This window comes from Phragmites australis, chromosome 1, assembly GCF_958298935.1.
Source record: "Phragmites australis chromosome 1, lpPhrAust1.1, whole genome shotgun sequence".
In the NCBI taxonomy this organism is placed as follows: Eukaryota; Viridiplantae; Streptophyta; class Magnoliopsida; order Poales; family Poaceae; genus Phragmites; species Phragmites australis.
This window is the reverse complement of record NC_084921.1, coordinates 48,928,672-48,952,118: the sequence shown is the minus strand read 5'-3', so window position 1 is coordinate 48,952,118 and position 23,447 is coordinate 48,928,672. Positions and strand designations below refer to the sequence as shown.

Sequence of the window (23,447 nt, the reverse complement as noted above, 5' to 3'; positions counted from 1 at the left end):
TAAAAGCTGACACCCGAACCCGCACCCACCGGTTTTCAGGTGCCTGTTGGGTTTCTCTCTGTTCTCTCTCTCTCTCCCTCTTTGTTGTCTCTCTCTCCCTTCCCCTCCCTCACTTCCACCTCGCCGAGCAGCATTAGAGATAACGCAACTAGCCAAAACCGATGTGCCGCTGAGCACCGGCCAAATCCGATGAGCTCGAGCGTGGAAGCCGCGGATCCACCCCTGCTGACCCCCAAGGAGCACGGAGGATGTTCGTGGGGAGGCTGGATCTATGGTGAGGCCGGGTCGGGCCGGGTGACCGAGAGTGCGGTAGGGTGGCTGGGTGAGGCGGCGCCATGGCGGAGAGACCGGATCTGCAACCATCGGGTGGCTAGAAGGCCAGGCGGCAAAGTGGTGGCGGGGAGGCCGAGGGGGCGACAGGGTGGCCAAGCAAGGCGGCGTCATGGCGGGGACTGGGGAGGCCAGATCTATGACCATTGACGGTCGGTAGAGTGGCAGCAGGGAGGTTGAGAGGGCAGCAAGGAGGCTCGGTGGGGGCGTCATGAGGCCAGGCAATTTAGTGCTGGTGGGGAAGCCGAGGGGGTAGCAGGGAGGCTGGGTGGGGCATCAGGGAGGCTGAGCGGCGAAGTGGCAGCGACCGGTGGGGAGGCTGAGGGGAGGGCAAGGTGGCCGAGCGGGATGGGGAGGTAGGCAAACCGTAGTACCACATAGGGGGCGTTGGGTGTGCGTTTGATGATCCGAGTGAGTTGGATTGGCTTGACTGCTTGAGTTGGGCTGAGCCTTTGTGTGTGAATGATTTCGGTGACCCTTGGGCACCTGCGGGTGAGAGTGAAAACCTAGCCTTGACCTGACCTATTTCGGGGACCTGGCCCGTCAAACCCACGGATGAAAATCTAGACCCTAATTTGGGTCCATCGAGTGCAGAACCTGTGGATACCCGAACCTACGGATCCAATTGCTATCTCTACCTCTGTATCGCATGGAGCCATGGGCACACAACTGTTATTGTCTCTTTTTTATCCATTGAACTCGGGAAAGCGGGCGAAAGCAAGGGTGGACTCACGTTTAAGGCTAGAGTGTATATGATATCTGATAATTTTTATTTTTCAATGATCTATCATATATATTAGATTCATAAACATCTCTAACTTAAAAAATAAGACATCTTAAACTCTAATCTAATAAATGAGATATTCAATCATTTTTATTCTGGATCTCACACTGGCCAGAAGTGAGGCGCGCCTCTGCACGAACGATTCTGCAAAGGTCCGGTCGCGTCCCCTGAAGCCTCGGCATGCAGAACATGAGCAGCGTAGAGTGGAATGTTCGTTCCGGTTGTCTGCAGAACATTCTGGGCTGCCAACAACAGATTCCATGGTTGACGGCTGCGATGCAAATCTAAATTTGTATTTACGTCCCTATCCTGGATCCTTCGGCTTGCTTCTGGGAGCTTCCAGTTGAAAACACTCGTGCCCCGGAAAATATTCTCCCGTCCAGCAGCTTATCCTAGAGGCGAGCTTAGCCTAGCTTTGCTGCAGCCTCCTTCGGATAACCTTGGAGCTCTTCTCACGTACCGGTACATAGCGATCATCTCACAACTTTCCAGGTACACACTTCCACTCGTGCTTTATTTACCGACGAGAACCAAACATATCAGAATGCAACGGTATGATTAGTTTTCCCACGAAGAATACCATACTATCTTGCCATCTTCTTGGCCAGTTTCCCTTAGCAATCTGTTTTCCCACGAAGGATACAAAAGGTTTGTTTGATAGAGAGCAGTTTTCCGGTTAAAATTAGAAAGAGTTCTGTCAAACAGCAACTTTCAGTTTTTAGTTTTTTGAGGAAAATTCGTAAAAGTTATTCTCTGAAATAAATTAGAAACCGAGGAGTAGTTTTTCCTGATTCACTTTCTCATACAGAATCACTTCCTCTGTTGTAGCGAATTACTTAGAGAATTACTTTCAACCATATAATCACTTCTCAAAATATTACTTTCCGTAAAAATTTAAATTAGAAAGGGCTCTGACACACCAAAGTTCCCTTCGGCTGCAGGATGCCGGAGCTGGAGCCACCGTTCCGGCCGAGGGAGAAACTTCTCGAGGTGCAGAGATACTTCCAGAGCGTCCACAAGCACACCTACTTGAAGGCGCGGTACGACGCGATCACGTCCGTTGGCATCCCTCTCGCGCTGGCCGCCTCCAGCTTGTTCCTCATCGTAAGTGAATCCGTCACGCTACAAGAACACGAGCGCTGGCTTTCTGTTTGATGCGTACGGGCGTGTTTGATGAGCAGGGAAGAGGAGTCTACAACATGTCCCATGGCATCGGAAGGAAGGAATGAAGGGGGCCTAGTCGGTCAGTCCAGTTTCGTGCCGTCTTCGATGGCCTGTGACATGGCATCCTCGTATGTTGTTCGTCGTGTATCAGTACCTGGTATCGCGGGTGTGACGCGGTTGTAATTTGTAAAACTGCTCTGTGCATCTGAACCGTGTTTCTTTGCATGTCCAGCTTCTGATGTGGTTTAATTTGCTTCGTGGACTATGCACTATTGCAGTTTGCATGATGAAAACGTTTCTGCACGCCTTGGAGCAACAATTATAAATGACCAAGTGTTTTACTAAAACTTATATAAGATCTGTGGGGAACCAATTTCCGAGAAGGCTCTATAATGAACCTGAGTCATGAAATTGCACCTTACAACAATAAAATAACTTGCATCTACTAGCAATTGTAAACTGACTGCTGGTAACAGCAATTTACAGTAAGATAGCAGAGACAGAGAGCTGTCCGGCAATACAAGTTTTAGATACCTCGAATCCCCGATCTACAAAACATAAGGCTTATACAAGAGTTGGCTGAAAAAAACTATGTTTGATATCTTAAATTGATGCCCGTTGTCACGCAAAAGCTGAAGATAACATAAATCGATGGACATTGTCATGCAAAATCAGAAGATTATTTGTTACTATCCTCTTGCGTCTCTGTACTGGTCAGCTGTCGGTGTTGGCGGCTATCTTTGCGAAGCTGCACTGTTTGAGGCTTGAGATCGTGAGTCCCATGTCGATCCGTTGTAGAACTGTCCACGAACAGGCTCGTAGCTTGCTGTAGCAGCACGCCTATTAGTCCGACGATTCGACATGTACTCCTTTCTCCGCTGCTGATTCTGAAACGGTCCTGCTGCTTGGAACCCTGAAGTATAAACCTGTTGGTTATGGTTCTGGTATGGCCCTGCTGTTTGGAACTCTGTAGTATAAACCTGTTGATCATGATTCTGGTATGGTCCTGCTGTTTGAAGCAAAGCAGGATACACCTGTGGATGATAATAATTTAGGTATGGTGCTGTTTGATTCCCTGCAATATATGCCTGTGGATGATGGCGATTCTGGGATGATCCTGCTGTTTGTCGTACTGTAGTATAAACCTGTGGACAGTTACGATTCTGGCTTTGCACTGCTGTTTGGTGTACTGTAGTATTCGGCTGAGGTTTTTTATGGTGCACTGTAGTATTCTGGGATGATCCTGCTGTTTGTCGTACTGTAGTATAACCCTGTGGACAGTTACGATTCTGGCTTTGCACTGCTGTTTGGTGTACTGTAGTATTCGGCTGAGGTTTTTTATGGTGCACTGTAGTATTCTGGGATGATCCTGCTGTTTGTCGTACTGTAGTATAACCCTGTGGACAGTTACGATTCTGGTGTTGCACCGCTGTTTGGTGCACTGTAGTATTCGCCTGAGGATTTTTATTAACTTGTCTGCTTCCAGTAGACCCTCTGGCTTCCTGGAGACGTTGATCACGTTCCCCACGTCCGATAGACCTAGTTAGCTGATGACTCTTTTGTGGAGTAGTTGTGTAAGAGTTAGCTATGACTCTCCCACCAAGTTTTGAGCCAACACCAGGAGTACACAACAGCGCCAGTAATTCATTCCGGTCGATATGCTCAAGAGAGTCAAACTTGCGATAAGCATCATTGAATGCACAAGCAATTTGGTTAAGACCTTTCATACTAACAGCTCTAGCAGCATTATCAGGTCTCTCAATTGGATCTTCAACCTAAACAAAAGATGGCAAACAGATGGGCTGTAAGCACATCGGCTAAGATTAAGATAAGCAATAACCACTAAATGCATAGGCAGTCTTACAAACAGATTGTAAGATTTGGTCATCCGACTTGGGTTGTCCTGGGTTCGCTCAAACTGGCCCGTGTAAGTAGATATGACATCATCCGGAAAGGCACTGATATGAATAAACTGTGAACAATATAGGCATCAGTCAAAATATAATAATCAGCTAAACTTATTTCTCTTGGGTTAAAAAGGAATAAATGTTGCAAAGCCTTTTGACATGAGAACACTTAATATAATAATCAGCTGAACTTATTTCTCTTGGGTTAAAAAAGAATAAATGTTGCAATGCCTTTTGACATGAAAACACTTATAAACCTTTGGTAGCCAATAAATCATACCAAATTCTGTCGGGCAGATGTAGTACTAATGGTCATTGGGAGTTAAATACTAAACATATTTTTTGCTGACAATATCAACCTATCGAAATGAACTAATATTGTGACATGGGATTAAACTCATTTGGCAAAGGTAAAAAACTATTTGCCAAAAGAGAAGATCCATGGCATACTTGGCTTAGTGTGGACTTGTAATAACCCAATAACCCCAGGGAGCTAATGAGGCAGCTTGCCCTTGGCTGTTGCAGTGTTGCACTATGCTATGCTGCAGAATCTACTCAAGGGGAATCTAACCAATTCTAGTAAAACATTTATAACTCTAGAAGATATGTTATCAATTAGTTGATTTTATTTCGGAAACAAGGTATCGCGTTAATGCCCGACTTCTAAAGAAGCCAAGTCACAAGTGTACAAGTTCACAAGGATTAAAGAAAAATAAAGTACAGTGAAACGGACAATGACCACTGGAATGCCAAACAAAGCCCAAGTAGGATCAAAGATGTTCCGACAATTCAACCAATTATACCACATGAGCTTCTTCCCCTCCTGCATTGTTTTGGGTTCAGATTCTCTCTGTATAGGAGTGCTAACCAGCCCACCCCCAAGAGAAGCCAGATATTCAACCCTTATGTTAAGGTAACTATAGGACTGGACAAAAAGCTCGCGGCTCACGAACTAGCTTGGGCTCGTGGAGGCTTGGCTCGGTTCGTTACCCAAACGAGCCGAGCCCGAGCCACACCGATGGCTCGCTTTGTGAACCGAGCCAAGCCGAGCTAGCTCATGAACCAAACCGAGCCATGGACCCTTAGCATGCCCGGCTCAGTAGTTCAGCACTCCAGCATCAGTCCGTTTATTTGTAGACAGTGCGTGTGTGAATATTTTTGCTCCATTGATTTGTTGCCCCGCTTATTCATAGCTAGGCCTCGTGATGGATGCAGTGCAGAGCTATATAGGCATATAGCTAGGCGTGGTGATGAAGACTGCAAAGCCGCAGCAAGTTTGAGGCTACATAGTGTGAGCCTGAACTGTGTTTTATGACATGCATATATGTATATAAAAAAATCTAGTAGTTGTTGTCGTCGTGTGTTTCCTGTTTGCGTGTGAGGTGCTTTCGAGCTTCTGGCCTGCACTGATGCCTGATGGTCTGGCAGGCTCGCGAGCCGGCTCGAGCCAGCAGCCGAGCCGAGCCGAGCCATCATTTTAGCTCGGTTCGCAAACCGAGCCGAACTGAGCCGAGCCGAGCCAACTATGATGAAAAGCTTAAAATGAACCAAACATGGACTAGAAAGTAACAGACAAGTCGATGGCCCTATAAGAAATAAAAGGAAAAACATCAAGAAACATGAATAGCATATTTTACCAAGATGTGAACAGCAGAAGGTAGCACCTGCAATTTAGATAGTCACAAAATGCTGACTTAGTCAGCATAGTGGGGTCCCAAGGTTCAGTACCTTGTGAAAAAAGGTTGCAAGGAGATGACAAAGAGAACTTTCATTTCTTTGTCCCTTGTTCTGGAGTCGAAATCTTGCTATATTTGCAGCACAAACCTCATCAAGCTGTTCCTCATTATAAAGTGCCACTTCTGCATGTGAATGCGACGAGTAAATGACTAGGCACTTAAATGCTAGATAACAATAAAATACAAGCTAATTTCATTTAACCTGTAATATCTTCTGCAATGTTCCCTTCATAAATCTCCTTCAGAGGTGGTACAATTGGTGGCACGGAAGTCTAGAAGATGCAAGGTAAGGAAGTATGAATTAGCAAGAAATTTAGTGAAACAATAAATAAGTAAAGAGCAACTAGAGAGCTTCTGAAGAAATAATACCTGGAAGTGAAAGAGGACAAGTAGGCAAAGTGAATAGGAGTTGAGGGACCCAGATTTTGGATCATTAATATTTTGAGCTTTTGCCCATTCCTTGATCTGCAAGGAAAGGTGATGCTGAGCATTCAGCTTACCAACAAAAACTGTGGCAGCAATAAAACTACTAGTTAACTAGATCGTACCAGTAAGACCATATCACCAAAGCGCTCATCTAAAGTATTCACCCAATAGAAGATTTTGGATTTAATTCGACCAGCATAGTTGTCAACTGATATATCACATGAAATGCCAAAGCGGTTGCTCACATACTGAAGAACTGGAACTCTTGCATGAGGAATGAACTGCATATATCCAGCAACACCTGAATACAGTAAAAGCAATAAAACCAAGTGCAAATTATACAGTTCTGTAAAGATTATAGAGACACACAATGATAGGTATCTATCATAATGAATCAAGTAATCATAGAACAAAATTATCATTCTTTTACCTCAAATTATATGATAGCACAAATATATCATTCTGCTTAAAGCTATTTCATGGATGTACTGAATGTGCAGTAAGCACACATAATTATCTATTGTGGAAGCGATCTAAAAAAGATTACCTCTAGTTAGCAAAGCTCTCCTCACTTCCTTCAAGACATTCTGCTTCTTTTTCTTGTTTGTAGGTACGTTTGAGTCATTCCAGAGCTGAACTGACAGATCTAAATCACCTGATTTTGAGTAAAGATCTGATACAAAGGATCCAAAAGGTTTGACAGCAACACCTGTAAAGGAAATTTGAAAATTCCGTTAATGGGACATAAAAACTTTATCATTATAAATGTATCTAACTTTTCCTTTGTCATTTAAAAAAAATTCTCAAATAATGATGTGTTGGTTAAGCATAATACGCAAAGAAAAGAAACTTCTCATTTTACCAAGTCCATCATGTGCTGTTTGAGCAGCTCCATTCTAGCAACACAGATACCTTGTACCGTTGCCATGTTGCTGAGTACTAGGCAATTATTATGTAGCAGTAGCGTGACAAAACAAACTGTTACCTAATCCTGACATAGATCACTGGTTGCATAATGGCAGCCTCGAGGACTTGTCAATGAGATGGCATTGCCTTTCATCTACAGTACTCACAGTGGGAAGACCATTGCTCACCATGTTTTCATACAACCAAACCTATCCTTTTAGAATTGTGAATTTAACAAGCTTATCAATCCTCATGTAGTCATCTTTTCATAAAACTATTGTTCAAAATCTTCAGATGCAGTGCAGTCTGAACTTTGCTTGACCAGTGCTTAGCACATGTAGATTTTACTATTTATTGTGTCGTTAAATAATCCGGAAGGAATACAACGGAAGTTGTGATTAACATTTTGGAAATATGCTCCACTATGCATATCTTTCAGTAATCTACATTGAAAGTCCACGATACAACATGCACAGAAAGGGGAAAACATTTATCTTCAATACTGCTGACACGTCTGCCCAAGCTCCAATGTAAAAAAATACATCGTTGCACCTTAATCAAAATAGGATCACAAGTGACAGTTTGCGGATAATCAAGAAGGCTTATGTAGTAACGAAAGGAGTAAGTAAGTTACCTCTCAGTGACTGAACAAAATTCATGCAATTTTCCAGCTCCAGAATTGCAGACAGTCGTTTTTTTCGATCATCCTCTGCCGGTTTGATTAGTGTAAGAATGTCTTTAACACACTTCTCCAGCACAACATAGTCATGGACAAAATCAATCATGTTGAAATCCTGCAGCCAACAAGTAATGCATATGTGACCAAACAAGGAAAGAAAATTGAAATCGTGTGGCTACCACTGTACCAGATTCCCAAAAGAAGATGTTATTGGGAGACACCGAGACAGAAACCAAAAATTTAAAACTTGCACAGTGAGAAGACTGCAAGTCTAAAGCAGCACCGCAACACTTAACACAGAAGATTAAGTAACACATGCAGTAAGCCTCCTCACCCACTTCAAGGAACACTTCTGCGCATGTCTAAGCCTCTTTTCATTCACAAACACCAGTGACCAGAGGCGGAGCCAGGGCCCGGCGACCCTAGGTAGCTGCTTGGGCTCCCGGCTCCAGATAGTACTTCTACTAATAGCAGCGTTAGTGTAGCATTGCTACGTGCCACACACTTGCTTCCCATGACTGCGATTTTTGTCTGTGAGCTTGTCGAGTTATGACATGAGGATGCGCGCCTTTTGCCTCGTCCCTCCTCAAAGTGCGCCGTGCATGCAGTGATGCAGGAACTGGAATCTGAGGGAGACCATGCATGTCACCTTCACTGCTCCAGTGCCTACAGGATCTTTGGTGCCCTGCGCATTCGAACGCTGGCATGTGCCTGGAACCGATTTTTTTTCTTTTTAAGAGGATGGATTGATTTAGTATTTGTTCAGCATGATTTCAAGTTTGGACGGCGTGTTTCGGGAACAGGTTAATGTTATTGTGATTGAAATGCATGAGTCCGAAATCTATATATGTATCTATCTATCTATATCTATGCGAATTATAGATTATAAAAAAATTCTCATGTTAATTACAGAAAAAATATCTGACTGTCCATCTACTGTGGACCCGAGTTATAACCAGATCACAACTGTCCATCTACCGTGAGACTAAGTTATAACAAGTTCACAACAACCCGCGTATGAGCCATGACGTCTCCGTTTCGATCCTGCATGCAACAGGCCCACACGGCTAACATAAAAAGGCAAGCCCCTGATCTAACACTAGCATGCATACAGGCAGAGGAGAATAGACTATTGTCTAACTGGACTTTGGTAGCTTCAGCTCGGGAAAAATCGAAGTTGGGCCAGTTAATGTTTGGTCCCGGTAAAGTTTGCCCAGGCTGTCAAAATTTTATGGCTCCGCCACTGCTGGTGAGCAGCAACAATGTGACAGGAAACTACATGTATGAGATTATGAATGGCAGCACACCCAATCCGCATCAACTTACCGCCTTCTTCTAGTGCTCTAAGTATTTTGGCTGGCAATAGGCGTGCTTCTCACAAAATTTCTGAACATAACTGACAAACAGCATATTGGCATCCCCGCAAAAGCACCCTTTGTGCAACTTTGCCAATGCGCCACGCATAGTATCACAAGTAGTTGTATTCAGCTAATGTACGAATCGAGAACATCACATCACTAACAATCTAACGGCGCAGTGGCCAGTAAGTGGCAACCATATCCCCTCCAACAGTATAACCAACCCCCCGTAGCATGCTAGTATTTTGCTCAATCGGAAAAATCAGGCAGTGGGTACACCTTAACTAGATGATCAACGGCACCAACCATTCGAGAAACCCAGTGTTCCAAACTGATTGCTGGAACTCTCGAACTAGTGCGGAGCGGAGCGGATGGCGCGACCTACCTTGCGGATTTGTTCACCTTGCAAAAGTAGCAGGTGGATCTGGGAGTTTGAGAGGGGACGAGTCGGCGCCCGCTACGTGGCGGCGGCGGCGGCGTTGACCTCCCCGTGCGCCGAGCTCGCGTCGTGGAGACGGGATGGGAGGAGGAAGAGGATGCGGGGGGACGACTTGTCCGAGGAGGAGGAAGGAGGTCATGCCAGATTTAGTAGCGGCCACGTCGGGATGTTAGTGTTGCTCTCGGAAAGCCGAAGCGGTGCGCGCCAGGTCACTCCAGACCCAAACGGAAAGACCAGATCGGATTCGGGCATTCGCTTTAACCATCCCAAATCATATTTATTTTATTTTAATTCTTCTTTTCATTCCCGTTCTTTTTATTTTTTTTATCTTTAACAACTTCCTTTTAAAGAGATTCGTAAAAAAAAAATCTCACAAAAAAAATAGTCTTAGAAATTCTTTTGTGACGAAAACTGTGAAAAAAATCGTCAGAACGTTAAAGGAAACAAAAATATCTTCGCGAATGGATTCTCATCCGCGAAAAGACTCACTTAGAGATAGTCTTAGGTGGTGCAGGCCTGTGCTATGAGTGTTCTTCACACATGCAAGGTGTCAAAATCCGATTTGGTAAAAAAAAAATAGATATATAAAATATAACTTAGAATCATCATAGGTGTCAGAATTTTGATTCGGTATTTATGATTTGTAAAAAAAAAAATAGACTGCAAGAGGTATAGGCAGACTAGGATAAATCTCGGGAGGGAGGATTGATAGTAGCACTGATGTTTCATTTTTAAGTAGAGGAGGTAAGTCGAGTTTTACAAGAGTATGTTACATAATACACGCCTCTGTATTACTCATGGGAATAACAAAGGAAACTATGGGCTCCCACATGTGTTTCTCAGCACGATCTCCTCTTGATTGATTGGAAGACTTGACTTGGTTGCTGCGCCTTTTCTTCAACGGTCCTCCGGTTGCATTTCTCTTCTCCTTGGTTGTGAGGTGCAGCAGGAATGCCTGCCACCATTGTGCTATAGACTAGTCATCTGCAGGTGTTTTTTTACGGCGTCCCTACTGCACGGTCTACTTTAAAGACTTTTTAGAGTTGAATTTTCATCAGCTTCCTTCATCATGAAGTTTTGTCACTGCAGCCCGTCCGCAGTCATCTGCAGGTATGGGTACCACGTTGTTGTCTATCTTCTCCCATACTCCAGATGCGAAACTGCAATGGAGACAGACGTGTGTTTTAGTTTCTTGTTCTTGAGTACATAGAGGGCAGATCGGGTTGCACGGCCAGTTCCGCACGATGAGCTTGTCCGATGTTAGATTTTTGCTCTGCACCAAGAGCCAAGCAAAAACTTATACTTGCCCTCCTAATGAGCCCTTCGAATAGCCTGTGCGTCGAAGGATGTGAAGGATCCATGAAATTGAATCAGGTATGCAGATTTTTGCCGTGAAGGATGTGAAGGATCTCTAAAATCGAATCATGTATGCATATTTTACCGCAATGATATTGTATTAGATAAGAAACAATAACTTCTTTTGTGCATATACCTTTTAGAGATACTTAATGATTAAAATTTCGGAGATAGATGCAGCCGAAAAGTGAAAGAAAAAACATAAATATTGTGTGTCATTTCAAAGCTACCTTTTGACGTTGTTTCCCCAACGAGTAAAAAATGGCACACGTCATCTACCTCGGTGTTTTTTTTTAAAGGAACATGTAAGAGAACCGTCTATTATATTGATAGAGAAGAAAATAGACTTAGTTTAGACAAAGTATACAAATGCGATTCAACACCGACAGGGACCCTAACAAAATATGAACTCTGATCGGCAGAACGACGTCAAACTCAAAAAGACGTAGCCGGACAGACGGCGAAGTTCAACTCAACTCAACTCACGCACTACCGCTAGACAGACGACGAAGTCCAACCCAACTCAACTCACGCACTACCAACTAAACTCAGTTGGCGGAGCCCTGCTCCCACACTGTATCTCAACTCTAAACGGTCGGCGGAACCCTGCTCCCACGCCACCTCCACTCTCAACTCAGCCGACGAAGCCTTGCTCCTACGTTGCACCTCAACACACGAACCAAACTGACCGTCGCTTCTGAGAAGTACACATTGCACCATCACCGCCATCGAACCAAGCTGCCTAAATGTTTTCAATGGCCCATATACAAATACTTTATTTTGGACGCCACATGAACAAATCAGGAGAAGTCTCAATAGCACGTACATAATTTTCCCTAAATCATATAAATAGATTCTATAGTTTTCCCCAACAGAACCAGCACGCTCCCAGCTCCTCTGATCTCCAGGCAACGACATACACGCTGTCCATGTTGCCTTGTCTCCAGAAACCTCCTGTCTGGCCGAGCGGCATAAACGCCTACTAAAGCCTTTGTCGTTGGACGAACACCGTAAGCGGGGATCCTGAGGGACCCCCTTTGAGATTCGGCTGGGGGGCTGATTCTGGATCTACCTCGTACGTGGAGTTAATGCGAGTGTATGGGACATAGGCGGGACGAATGATCGTCAGCTAGTAGGAGTAAATGCAGCTCTTGGAATGCCTTTCTCTGGATCTCTGTGTTATAAGGTTTTTTGTTCTCTTGTTGGTTTGTTCGCCTCAGCTTGAAGTCTCTAACTCCAGTGAAGGTGTTTCTGAACTTGTCTTTCTATGAAGTGCTCCCCCCTTTTATCTACCGTGGGAGGCCCTCCGGGGTGTGCCCAGAACGGAGGCACAAGTTTCCATAAACCATAAATGAAAAACAATCATCATGGGTCTACAGTTTGAAGTTACAAGGGTTGAAAATACGTCCCTTGGACGGCCCCGTCGGTCTTTATGCCCCAACTTTAGCAGGTGCAGGGGGGCCACCGGCCAGCCACTGAGTATCCTCTCATGCCCGTCTGGTCAGAGTGGGTCTGACACGTTCTGACGCAGCAGGGCGATAGGTGATACACCTCGAGCCCATCGACGATATCTTTAAGCCATCTTTCTCCTTGGGCCCCGCGAAGGACATTCAATGGGACTCGTCATATTAATTGTGCCCACGCCTCCCTGCTAGGCGGCGGTAGGGACTGACGTACTCAGTACGACATGCGTGGGGGGGAGTGGTTGGATGTGACCAGCCACGCTCCCCCTTAAATGCAGCATCGAGCCTCCCACCGATCGACACCTCATCATGGAGCCCTTGCGGGGTCCACCGGCAAGGGGCTTCTCAGGTCCTCGGGGAACTCTGGGTACTCAGGGACCAACTGTTCCTAGCCCCGAGCATCCCCTCCTGGCCTGGCCCTTCTCGGGTCCTCGGGGAACTCTGGGTATTCAGGGACCAATTGTTCTTGGCCCTGAGTAACCCCTCCCGGATCTGGCTCTTCTCGGGTCCTCGGGGAACTCTGGGTACTCGGGGACCAATTGTTCTCGGCCCCGAGCACCCCCTCCTGGACTTGGCTTTTCTCGGGCCCTCGGGGAGATGGTCCCCGAGGGATGGCGCCATGTGGCACTGCGCTGTCCTGGCCTCGGGACTCGGGAACCCCCGGTTCCCATATCATCGACAGCAGCCCCCGAGCCCATCGGCAGGCGATGACCCAGAGACTGCGGATGGGGCCCTTTTTCTTCGAGGCCGAATCACAGCATTGGTGCCACGTGACTTTCTGTCGCCCGGTGCTGAAATCTTTGCGGGCCTTGTAATTTTTTAGCCCAGGCTCTCGGTATAGCCCAAGGAGGAACCGAAAGGGCGCGTGCCCTTCCGACTTTTGAGGAAAGTGATGATGAGGCGAGAGGCGCGGCTGGCAACCACGCGGATCGAGGGAGATGCGCCTCGCATATTACGCCGAGGAATAAGGCGTTTGAACTCCCAGCGACAGAAAAAAGGGGAGGGGCAACGAACCGTTACCCCCTCATTCGCCATTCTTGCAGTTGCCATTTCTTGCTTTCGTCTTTCTTACGCACTGGGAGCCTTCTCTCCAGCCCTTAGTGCACTTTGTCTCTAGTCTCCTCCAGCGCACTTCCCACCCCCAAAAATGCCAAGGGCAGGAAGCGGCCGTCGGGAAGCGTCGAGTGCTAGTGGCATCCTGCCGAAGTCCTGCCTCCTGAACGAGGAGGGCGCGGAGAAGGTTCGGAAGCTGATGGTCCCCGCTGGCCAGCGGGGAGCGTCGGTGGTGACGCCTGCCACCCATCCGCCCGCCCCGCGTAGGCCCGGGCAGATCATAATCTTCGCCTCCTTCGTCGCCGCCGGTCTGGTGCCGCCATTCTCGATGTTCTTCTTGCAAGTGCTAGATACTTATGATGTCTAGCTGGCCCACCTGAGCCCAAACTCAGTGGTCATTCTGGCGGTCTTCGCCCACCTCTGCGAGATGTTTGTGGGGGTGCCACCGTCGGTCGCGCTCTTCCGGCATTTCTTCATCCTTTGAGCGGCCGGGAAGAAGAAGTGGTCGGACGACGTGGAGGTCGTGGGTTGCTGCAACTTCCGCCTGCGTGAGGGGTTCGACGATGCCTACATCCCGCAGGTGTTGCGCGGTAAGTGGGACGACTGGTGCCAGGACTGGGTCTACATTGATGTCGGTCCCCATGACTGCCTCTACCTGCCCCGATCGCCGGCGGAGCCCAACAAACTGGTCTGGGAGTCCCCCCCCCCCCGCGGAGGATGCTCGGCTGCGTCCGGTGCTGAATCGCATTGAAGACCTGCGCTGGGCGGGGCTTACCTCGCTCATGGTGGTCGCTGACTTCCTGCGCCGTTGGCTGGCCCCCTGAGAGAACACGCCCGCTTCACTTGGATGTACACCGGGCCTCATGACTTGACGAGGACGTGCATAGGCAAGGACAGGGACCTCGACGAGGGGGCCCTGGCGACGCTGCTTAAGGTGGTGACCGGCGTTGAAGACCTTGCCCAGGCAGTCCTGTCACGCGAGGACCTGGCGCTTTGCGCAGACCAGAGCCGGGCGGCTCTGCAAGAGTCGATTCCGTCCTTTGACGCCCAAGGGCCGATTGACCGCCTGGGGCGCTGAGACCCCGGGACTCTGCACATCCTCGGGCGGCTCGAGGTGGCCGTTGCAGCGGAACGGGCCAAGCTCGATGGGGAGCGCACCGCCCTAGTTGACGAAAGGGGGTGGCTGGAGAAGGCCCGCAAATTGCTGGAGACCCGCGTGGCCACGACTCGCACTGCATATGAAAGGTCCATGCAGGAGCTGGCCATGGAGCAGAAGGCACTAAAGGAGGCCTGCGAAGAGGCCATCGCCGCCCAGGAGGAGGCCGACCGTTTGGAGCGGCTCGCAGTGGAGCGCGACCAAGTGTCGAGGAAGCGTGCCGGCGAGCTTGCCGCTCGCGAGGAGCAATTTGCCCGGCACGAGCGGAAGGTTGCCTCACGGGAGGAGGCGGTCGGCAAGAGGGAGGAAGCCGTGCGGTCTGCATAGGCGGACCTCTGCCGCCAAGTCGATGATTTTGAGCGCGGCCGCGCCGACGTTCTCCATCGGGAGGAGCAGGTCGCACTGCATGAGACGGATGCTGATTTGGCATCGTCAGCACTTGCCGCCCGGGAGGAGACCGTCGCCAACAAGGAGGCAGGCCTAACTACCCGAGAGCAGGCCATCGAGGCCCAGGCCGAGCAAGTGGAGCAGGCCCGGATCGAGGTGGCTACCCAACTCGAGGAGGTACGGGCCGCGAAAGACTCCCCTGCCATCACCGCAGACGACAAACGCCTTGAAGCTCAGCTGAAGAAAGCCGTGGAGGACCTTAATGCCATCCACGAAGAGCAGACGAATGTCAAGGCGATGATGCAGGATGTCCTTCAGCGGGCGCAGGATTCCATGGAGGCGGCTGGGCTCGTGTTCGTATCTGTGGGTGCCCAGGGGCTGGAAACGCTAGGCCATCTCGCCCTTGGATTCTCGGAGATTGCCCGATGCATCGAGGCTCTCCCTGCAGTTGTCCAGGAGTTAGCGACCCAGGAGGGGTGTGTGCTGGCCCAAGGTGTGGCCGAGCACGTTCTCACCTGCTACTGCAGCCGAGACCCCGCCTTCCCGCTGGAGCCAGCCTGGCAGGGTGTGGTGGAGGCAGAGGAAGTCGCCGCCTGGGCAGCCGTCTGCGATGTTGCCACCGAGGTGGCGGAATTTTTTGTGTGGGAGCCGGCCCCTGGCAGTGATAGCAGCGGCGATGCGTGCCCTCCTCCTTAGCCTGTAAAACGTTAGGGGTCTTGTTTTTTAAAGTTTTAAATATGGGAGTGATTCCCTTCTGAATGGTTCCTTTCAGTATAAAAGAAGCCATCCTTGGAATCGAAATCCGTTTTGTGCTTGTTTTTCCTTGATGTTGTTTGTACTGATGTCCCGGGATGCACTGACCAGGCCGAGCACCGGCAGTTTACCCCCGAGAAGATAGGTTGCCCCGGCCTCTCGCGCTCGAGCAGCCGGACCATCTGAGCATCCAACCCCCGAGCCCGCGCGTAGGATCCCATGCTCAGGGCACGCAGCCCTCGGGTGATTGCAAGTACGCGGCTGATGAGTCAAATAAACACAGACACACACAAATTTCTTTGCTCGGGAAACGAGTCCACTTGGCGAGGTACACGCCACGACCAGTGAACGCTTTTCACCCCGCGACCTCTCAAACAAATAGATCGGAGACGCGCGCAGGCGGAAATGCAACCAAGAGTCCCCACGGTTCGGTGGTGTCCAGGGTAGGACTGACCAGGCCGAGCACCGACAGCCTACCCCCGGGATCTAGGCAGTCCCGACCACTCATGTTCGAGCAGTAGAATTACCCGAGAACCCCAGAGGCTCGGTAGTGCTCGGGGTACTTCCATGCTGGCCGGGCACCACAGCCACCATAAAGGACCTAGGTCAGCCATCGCCGCCTGTGCGGTACACCGACTATTGTTTGTCTTTGTCGTTCCGGAAAAATGAACACGAGGGCAGGGTTTTGCGCGCGAGGAGACCGCCTTGCCGAACAGATTAGCATACGAGGGGTCCCAAGGATAACTCGGAAACAATAGTTATTGCGTATGTATGAAAGGAAATTCATATGACTTTAGTGACTGATCGAGTCGGTGTCAACCTTCTGGCCGACCAGGCCAGGAAAGGGTAGATGCCTTGAGCTCGGGGCACCCGGGAACATGGATTCTCTTGTGCAGAGCGCTTTAGCCCTCAGGTTGTTCTTTCAGCACCCGAGCACTGCAAACCTAGTAATGGAACCAGGGGCTAGGCGGTCCCGACCACTCATGTCTGTCACACCCAGTTTTAAGATCAAAACCAGATGTAAACTATTTGTATGCCAGGATCAGTTTATTCATACATATAGCGACGTCATCAGTGCATAACAGACACAGTGCTTCTTATTACAACGCTATTTATTACAAAATGACCACACACGGGTCTAAAAGAAAATACACCACAGCGGAACAGAACAGCGCAGCTCCACACCAACAGGCAGCCGACCGGGAGCTCCACAAGCCTAGAACTTGGCATCATCTTCAGGGAAATCATCCTCAGGGAATTCTTTAAAAGTTTTACCTTCTGAAACAGCAAGCGTGAGTATTTCCAATACTCAACAAGTGGGGGAAAAATAAATATGATATGGTGGCTTGAACCAAGATTTCCTATTCTCTAGGGTTTCATTTGCATAAAAGCCGATTTTATCCCTGAATTATGGAAAAGCAAATTTTATTTTTAAAAAGGAAAAGATGTACAAAGATTTTCTTTAACCTCCGAGAATTCAACCAATTCTCAATCATGAAAGACATCCACCCGACTAATCATGTGAGGGTCCATGCTGCTCATAACCGTGAGCACGGCTGAATATTCAGTTTGACACTCTGCAGAGTTTGTACACTTAACCCACGAGTCGTGATCTTCTCTGTTGCCGGTACCTTACATACTTCCGGGGTGTGCTCCAAGAGATCACTACGAGGCTTTTTCAAAAAGTCTCCCAGTATTTACCGCCGTACATAAGTGGAGTAACCCTCCACCCCAGAAGCCCCCTCTTGTACTGGGTAGAATCAGGAAATAACCCTCCTTATCTACACATCCAATTGGTTTATACAACACTGGGAGAACATCTAATTACTAGGCCAAGCCGTACCATATTGGTCTCGTGGTTGTTCTGTTGCCATGGATGATCGCTCCATGAACCGGTCCTTAAAATAGTCTAGGCAAGACCTCCAATAACCCCATAAGGGTAGTTTACCAAACATTTCCAAACAACCAACCATGCTGAGAAAAATAGCCCCTTTCTTGCCCAAAACCCCAAATATCTTTGTTGTTAACTCCCTTAATAACATCAGTTTTCATGTCATACTTCCTATATCAACTTTTAGTTCATAACTCATGATTCATCACCTACATGCTACATGTTCATCTAAAAGCATGGCTAAGCATAAACATGATGTTATTTTAAGGATGAAACATCTACAACTAACACTAGTATTTGCTATACTACCCATTTTGTAAAACATCATGCATATTTGATAAGGACTATCTTTATGTAAAAACTGGGTTTACAACATGGTCAAGACACTTGCCTTCGTCGAAGTGATGCACAGGTCCTTCAAAATCTTCTTCCTGGAAGTTCCCGAACTCTTGGACTGAATCGTCTACCCGACCACACTATCAAACATAAGAACAGCACACCAAATAGTCCTAAAACTAGGGAAAAACCCTATAAACAAAATGTACACGTCGCTATGAGAATATGAGCGCAAAGATCGCCTAAATCGGAGCTACGAGCAAAAAGTTATGATCATTTGAAGTTTCAGGGGCTTACTTGCAAATTTTAGTTTAATTCTGAGAATAAAATGATTAATTTTTATACTGAAAACCTTATTTATTGCACCTGCTGATGTGATAAATAAAAATTGGAATTATTTGCTACTAGAAAATTACGTGAACCGGGTCCACGGGTCGTGGATCGGAGGGAAAGCCCTCGGTCCACTGGACCACGATGGACCAGAGGAGGCCGGCAGCCCAGCACGGCGGCGGGCATGGCGGAGGGCTGCTGGACTTGGCCGAAAACGGGGCTTCGGTGGCCGGTACACTTCGGCGAGCGGCAGAAGGCTATGAGGAGGAGCCGGCGAACTTACCCCGAGCAAAAGGAAGGCCGAAGGGGCGTCGGGGTGACCGGGCGACGACGAGGACGGCGGCGGCGGTCGGTGCAGCGGTGGAAGGGGCGCTCCGGCGCCCGAACGACGACGGCGACTCGAGGAATCAGCTCTGGATGGTCCTGCGGGTCCAAAGGGGCGGTTAGCTCGGCCGGAGATGGCGCGCACGCTAAGGACGACGGTGGCGGCACATCTCACCGGAGCCGAAGAAGAAAAGGGGCGGCGACGGCGTTCCGAGCGGAAAAACAAGGCGTGAGCGGGTCGGTGGCGTGTGGGTCCTCACTGAGGTGGTAGAGTGCGGCTAAAATAGGGGAATGAGCGAGCGGGGCGGCCGGAATTCGAAGGGGAAGGGGCCGCGGCCATGGCCTTAATGGCTGGTGTTTTCTCGCAATTACCGCGCAATAGAGAGGGGGGAAGAGAGGGAAACAGCCGGGGAACACTTGGTGGAGCTTTAGGGTTTGAATTCGGTGGTTATAGGGAGAGGAGAGGGCACCGGGGAAGTGGATCGACCGGCGGCCATTGGAGCTCGGGCGCGGCCAGAGGAAGGAGAAGAGGAGCCGGGGCGGCTCGGCTCAGCGCAGCCGGCTTGAGCCGGGCCCACCGGGCGGTGAGAGCGGCGGGGGAGGCGGATCGGCTCGGCGGGGGAGTAGGCCGACTTAGGCTAACGCTGAGAGAAAGGGCCGGCCCACGCGGGAGGGGGGAGAAGGGAGGGGGAGGGGGTGAGCTGGGCCGGAAAAGGAATTCGGCCCAAACACAATTCTTTATTTTCAAAACCTTTTCCAATTGAATTTCAACACAATTCCAAATGAGGTATTAAAGCGGCGAATCCTAGCGAAATTTTGCAAACTTTTTCCACCCAATAAAACCTTATTGCATCTACAACGGCATGAATGCATTCAAACATTTATCCTAGGCCAAGTTAAATTTAGAAATTAATTTCCTATTGAGCTAAGTTGCAACACCTGATTTAATTTCTAGCAAAATTTTAAATTATTGCAAATATTAAATTTTTTGGTGTTACAATGTCCGAGCGGTAGGATTTCCCGAGGACCTAGAGGCTCGGCAGCACCCTGGGCACTGAGGCCCTTGTGTTCGGGCTGCTTGGTTCTCGAGCATTTATCTGTAAGCTTAAGATAGGCAAAGGTTCTTTGCTTGGTGCGCTCTGTTAGTGCGGTACTCATTATAGCTTGCTCTCATTTTGACCCGTGACCTCTCAAATGCCTGGACCGGTGAAGTGTACAGACAGAGATATGACCAAGAGGTCCAATGGTTCGGTGGTGCCCAGGGTAGGACTGACCAGGCCGAGCACCGACAGCCCGCCCCCAGGGTCTAGGCGGTCCCGACCACTCATGTTTGAGCATTAGGATTACCCGAGAACCCCAGAGGCTCGGTAGTGCTCGGGGCATTGCTATGCAGCCGGGCACCACAGCCTACCACAATAGACTTAGGTCAGCGATCACTGCCCGGGCCGCATACCGACCTACATCCATTTTTATCAGTGGGAAAAAGAGAGAGAGCTTATTTTTCTCGCACGAGTCGAGCATCTCACCAAGCAGATTAAACATATGGATTCCAGAGGAAAACTCAGAATGAGAGTAACATGGACGTATATTAATGAGTTATACAGAAGTGACGAAAATAAATAGCAAGTGCTAACTTATATGGTTGGTGGCAGCCCCCGGCCAATTTGGGCAGGGGGAAGGCCCCTGACCTGGTTGGCCCGAGCACAAACACGCTCACCTATGGATAAAATTTGCGTAGATGCTCGATGTTCCACGCGTTTAGGAGAGGCTGCCCGTCCTCTGTGGCCAGCCGAAACAAGCCTTGCCGCGGGGCACCGGTCACGATGAAGGGGCCCTCCCACATGGGGGAGAGTTTATTCTTTCCTTCGCGCGTCTGGGCGCGTCGAAGAACCAAATCCCCAACTTCGAGTGACCGGGTCCGGACACGGCACTGATGGTAGCACCTCAGGCCCTGCTGATATCTGGCGGCTCGGATGGCGGCTCGTCGTCGACCCTCCTCCAAGTGCTCGACGTTGTCGCGTCTTCGTTGTTCCTGTTCGCCTTCTGAGTATGCATTCACACAAGGCGAGGCGAGCGTAAGCTCGGAGGGGAGGATCGCCTCGGCACCATAGACGAGGAAGAAAGGCGTCCTCGGTGGCCCGGCTTGGCGTGGTCCGATTGGCCCATAACACAGCGGGTAGCTCATCGATCCACCCTTTCCCATGCTTTGCGAGCACGTTGTAGGTCCGGGTTTTGAGCCCCTTCAGAATCTCAGCATTGGCGAGCTCAACTTTCCCGTTGCTACGGGGATGACCAACAGAGGCGAAGCAAAGCTTGATTCCGAGGTTCTCGCAGTATTCCCCGAACAGGGCACTTGTGAACTGGGTGCTATTGTCGGTGATGATCCTGTTCGAGACGTCGAAGCGACTTGTGATGCTGCAGATGAATTGGACCGTCGTGTTCTTGGTAACCTTGACGACTAGGACCGTCTCCGGCCACTTGGTGAATTTTTCGATGGCGACGTAGAGGTACTCATAGCCCCCGATTGCTCGGGGGAATGGACCCAAGATGTCCAGCCCCTAGACCTCGAAGGGCCAAGATAGGGGATGGTATGAAGAGCCTGAGTTGGCTGGTGAATCTGCTTTGCGTGGAACTGGCACGTCCTGCAGCGCCGAACCAGCTCGGAAGCGTCTTGGAGGGCTGTTGGTCAGTAGAAACCTTGCCGAAAGGCCTTCCCGACTAGCGTGCAGAATGATGCATGGCCACCGCACTCGCCCTCGTGTATCTCAGTGAGGAGCTCACTGCCTTCTGCCTGGGTGATGCATTTTAGGAGGATACCGTCCGTGCCACGCCGGTAGAGACCCCCATCTACAATGGCATAGCGTTTGGACTACCGTGCAATCCTCCCTGTAGAGGCATCGTCCCCGGGTTGGATGTTTTCTTTGAAGTACCCTCGGATCTCGTCGATCCACGAGGATTCTTGAGGACTACCGGCAAACGCAGCGTACTCGCCGGGCTGCGGCACCTTGACGGGACCTCCCACTGAAGGTGCAGCCTGGGTCCCCCCGACTGAGCTTAAGGGTTCCACTTCATCCTAGTCGGTAGACAGGACGGATGGCCGTGTGAGCCTTTCTTCAAAGGTTCCGGCCGGGACGAGTGCCCGGGCGGAGGCCAGGCGGGAGAGGTCATCGGCCACGGTGTTGTCGCGGTGAGGTATATGCTGCAGTTCCAGGCCGTCAAAGTGCTGCTCCAACCTCCTGACTTCCGCCACGTACGCCGCCATCTGCGGGTCTGCGCACTGGTATTCTTTGAATACTTGGTTGACCACTAGTTGGGAATCACCTTTTACAAGCAGCCGCCGGATCCCGAGACCCACCGTTGCTCGGAGTCCAGCGATGAGGCCCTCGTATTCCTCCGTATTGTTTGTTGCTCAGAAATGCAGCTACACGACATACTGGAGTACTTCACCTGTCGGAGAGGTGAGCACCACTCCATCCCTCGTGCCTTTCAGCGTGAGGGAGCTGTCAAAGTGCATGACCCAGTACCCAGGTCCGTCTTGCCCGGGGTAAGCGGATAATTCTTCATTATCGATCTCGGGGACCGGCGTCCACCCCGCCACAAAGTCGGACAGAGCCTGGCTTTTGATAGCATGGCGACTGACGAAGTACAGTTTGAATTCTGTGAGCTCGACCTCCCACTTGACGATATGCTCGGTACCCTCTCGGTTCCGCAGGATCGGTCCTAGTGGGTATGTGGTCACCACCGAGACCTTGTGCACCTGGAAGTAGTGACGTAGCTTCCTGGAAACGATAAGCACTATGTAGAGCATCTTCTGTACCTGAGGATATCTTGTCTTGGCGTCTCGGAGGACTTCACTGACGAAGTACACCTGTCGCTCTATCCGGCGGGCCCCGACTGCGGCCTCACCCGAGGACTTGTCACAGCCCCCGAGCTCGACGTAGTGGTCGGGGCCTACCGAGGCCGCGGGCTCGCCCCCCTGGCCGGGGCCGATCCTGAGTCCGGGAGGCTGCTCGGGGGTGGCCAGGAGCTCGGACCCAGCGCCTTGCCCCGAACACTCATCACGCTCCACCACCAGCACCATGCTCACGACCTGAGGAGTGGCCGAGACGTAGAGCAATAAAAGTTCACCCTCGGCGGGGGCCACCAGTACGGGGGGTGAGGTGAGATACTTCTTCAAGTCTTGGAAGGCCTGCTCGGCCTCCCCTGTTCAGTCTAAACAACCGATCTTCTTCAGCAATTTGAAGAGTGGGTGCCCCCGTTTCCCGAGCTTGGAGATGAAGCGCCCCAAGGCTGCCATGCAGCCAGCGAGGTGTTGTACCTCTTTGAGCCGAGCTGGGGGACGCATCTGCTCGATGGCTTGGATCTTCTCGGGATTGGCCTCTATTCCACGACTGAAAACCAAGAAGCCGAGGAGTTTGCCCGCGGGTACCCCGAATATGCACTTCTCGGGGTTGAGCTTCAGGCGCGTGCAGCGGAGACTATTGAACGTCTCGGCCAAGTCTTCCAGCAGGGTGGAACGTTCTCGAGACTTGACCACGATGTTGTCGCGATAAGCTTCGACATTGCGACCAACCTGCATGTTAAGGGTAATGCGCACGGCCCGCTGGATTGAAGATCCAGCGTTACGCAAACCAAAAGACATAGACACATAGCAATATGTCCCCACCGG

General features: G+C 49.8%; 2 protein-coding genes across 3 annotated transcripts; one reads left to right on the top strand and one right to left on the bottom strand.

The window, feature by feature from the left end:
• The first annotated feature begins 1,442 nt into the window (after positions 1–1,442).
• Positions 1,443–2,537, top strand: LOC133924406 (uncharacterized). Its single transcript, XM_062369926.1, has 3 exons — positions 1,443–1,606; positions 2,056–2,218; positions 2,296–2,537. Exons 2-3 carry the CDS (start codon positions 2,057–2,059, stop codon positions 2,341–2,343), a joined length of 210 nt encoding a protein of 69 aa, XP_062225910.1. The 5' UTR covers positions 1,443–1,606; position 2,056; the 3' UTR covers positions 2,344–2,537.
• Positions 2,538–2,689: 152 nt separating this feature from the next.
• LOC133924395 (protein HESO1-like) lies at positions 2,690–9,895 on the bottom strand. Of its 2 annotated transcripts, none has more exons than XM_062369914.1 (9): positions 9,693–9,895; positions 7,888–8,047; positions 6,895–7,056; positions 6,470–6,648; positions 6,291–6,386; positions 6,124–6,193; positions 5,914–6,044; positions 4,143–4,250; positions 2,690–4,053 (listed from the first exon to the last, which is right to left on the bottom strand). In XM_062369914.1, exons 2-9 carry the CDS (start codon positions 8,036–8,038, stop codon positions 3,013–3,015), a joined length of 1,938 nt encoding a protein of 645 aa, XP_062225898.1. In that variant the 5' UTR covers positions 8,039–8,047; positions 9,693–9,895; the 3' UTR covers positions 2,690–3,012. The 2 variants fall into 2 exon arrangements, with proteins under 2 accessions (XP_062225898.1, XP_062225889.1); XM_062369905.1 differs by having other exon boundaries at positions 9,676–9,894.
• Between the last annotated feature and the right edge of the window lie 13,552 nt (positions 9,896–23,447).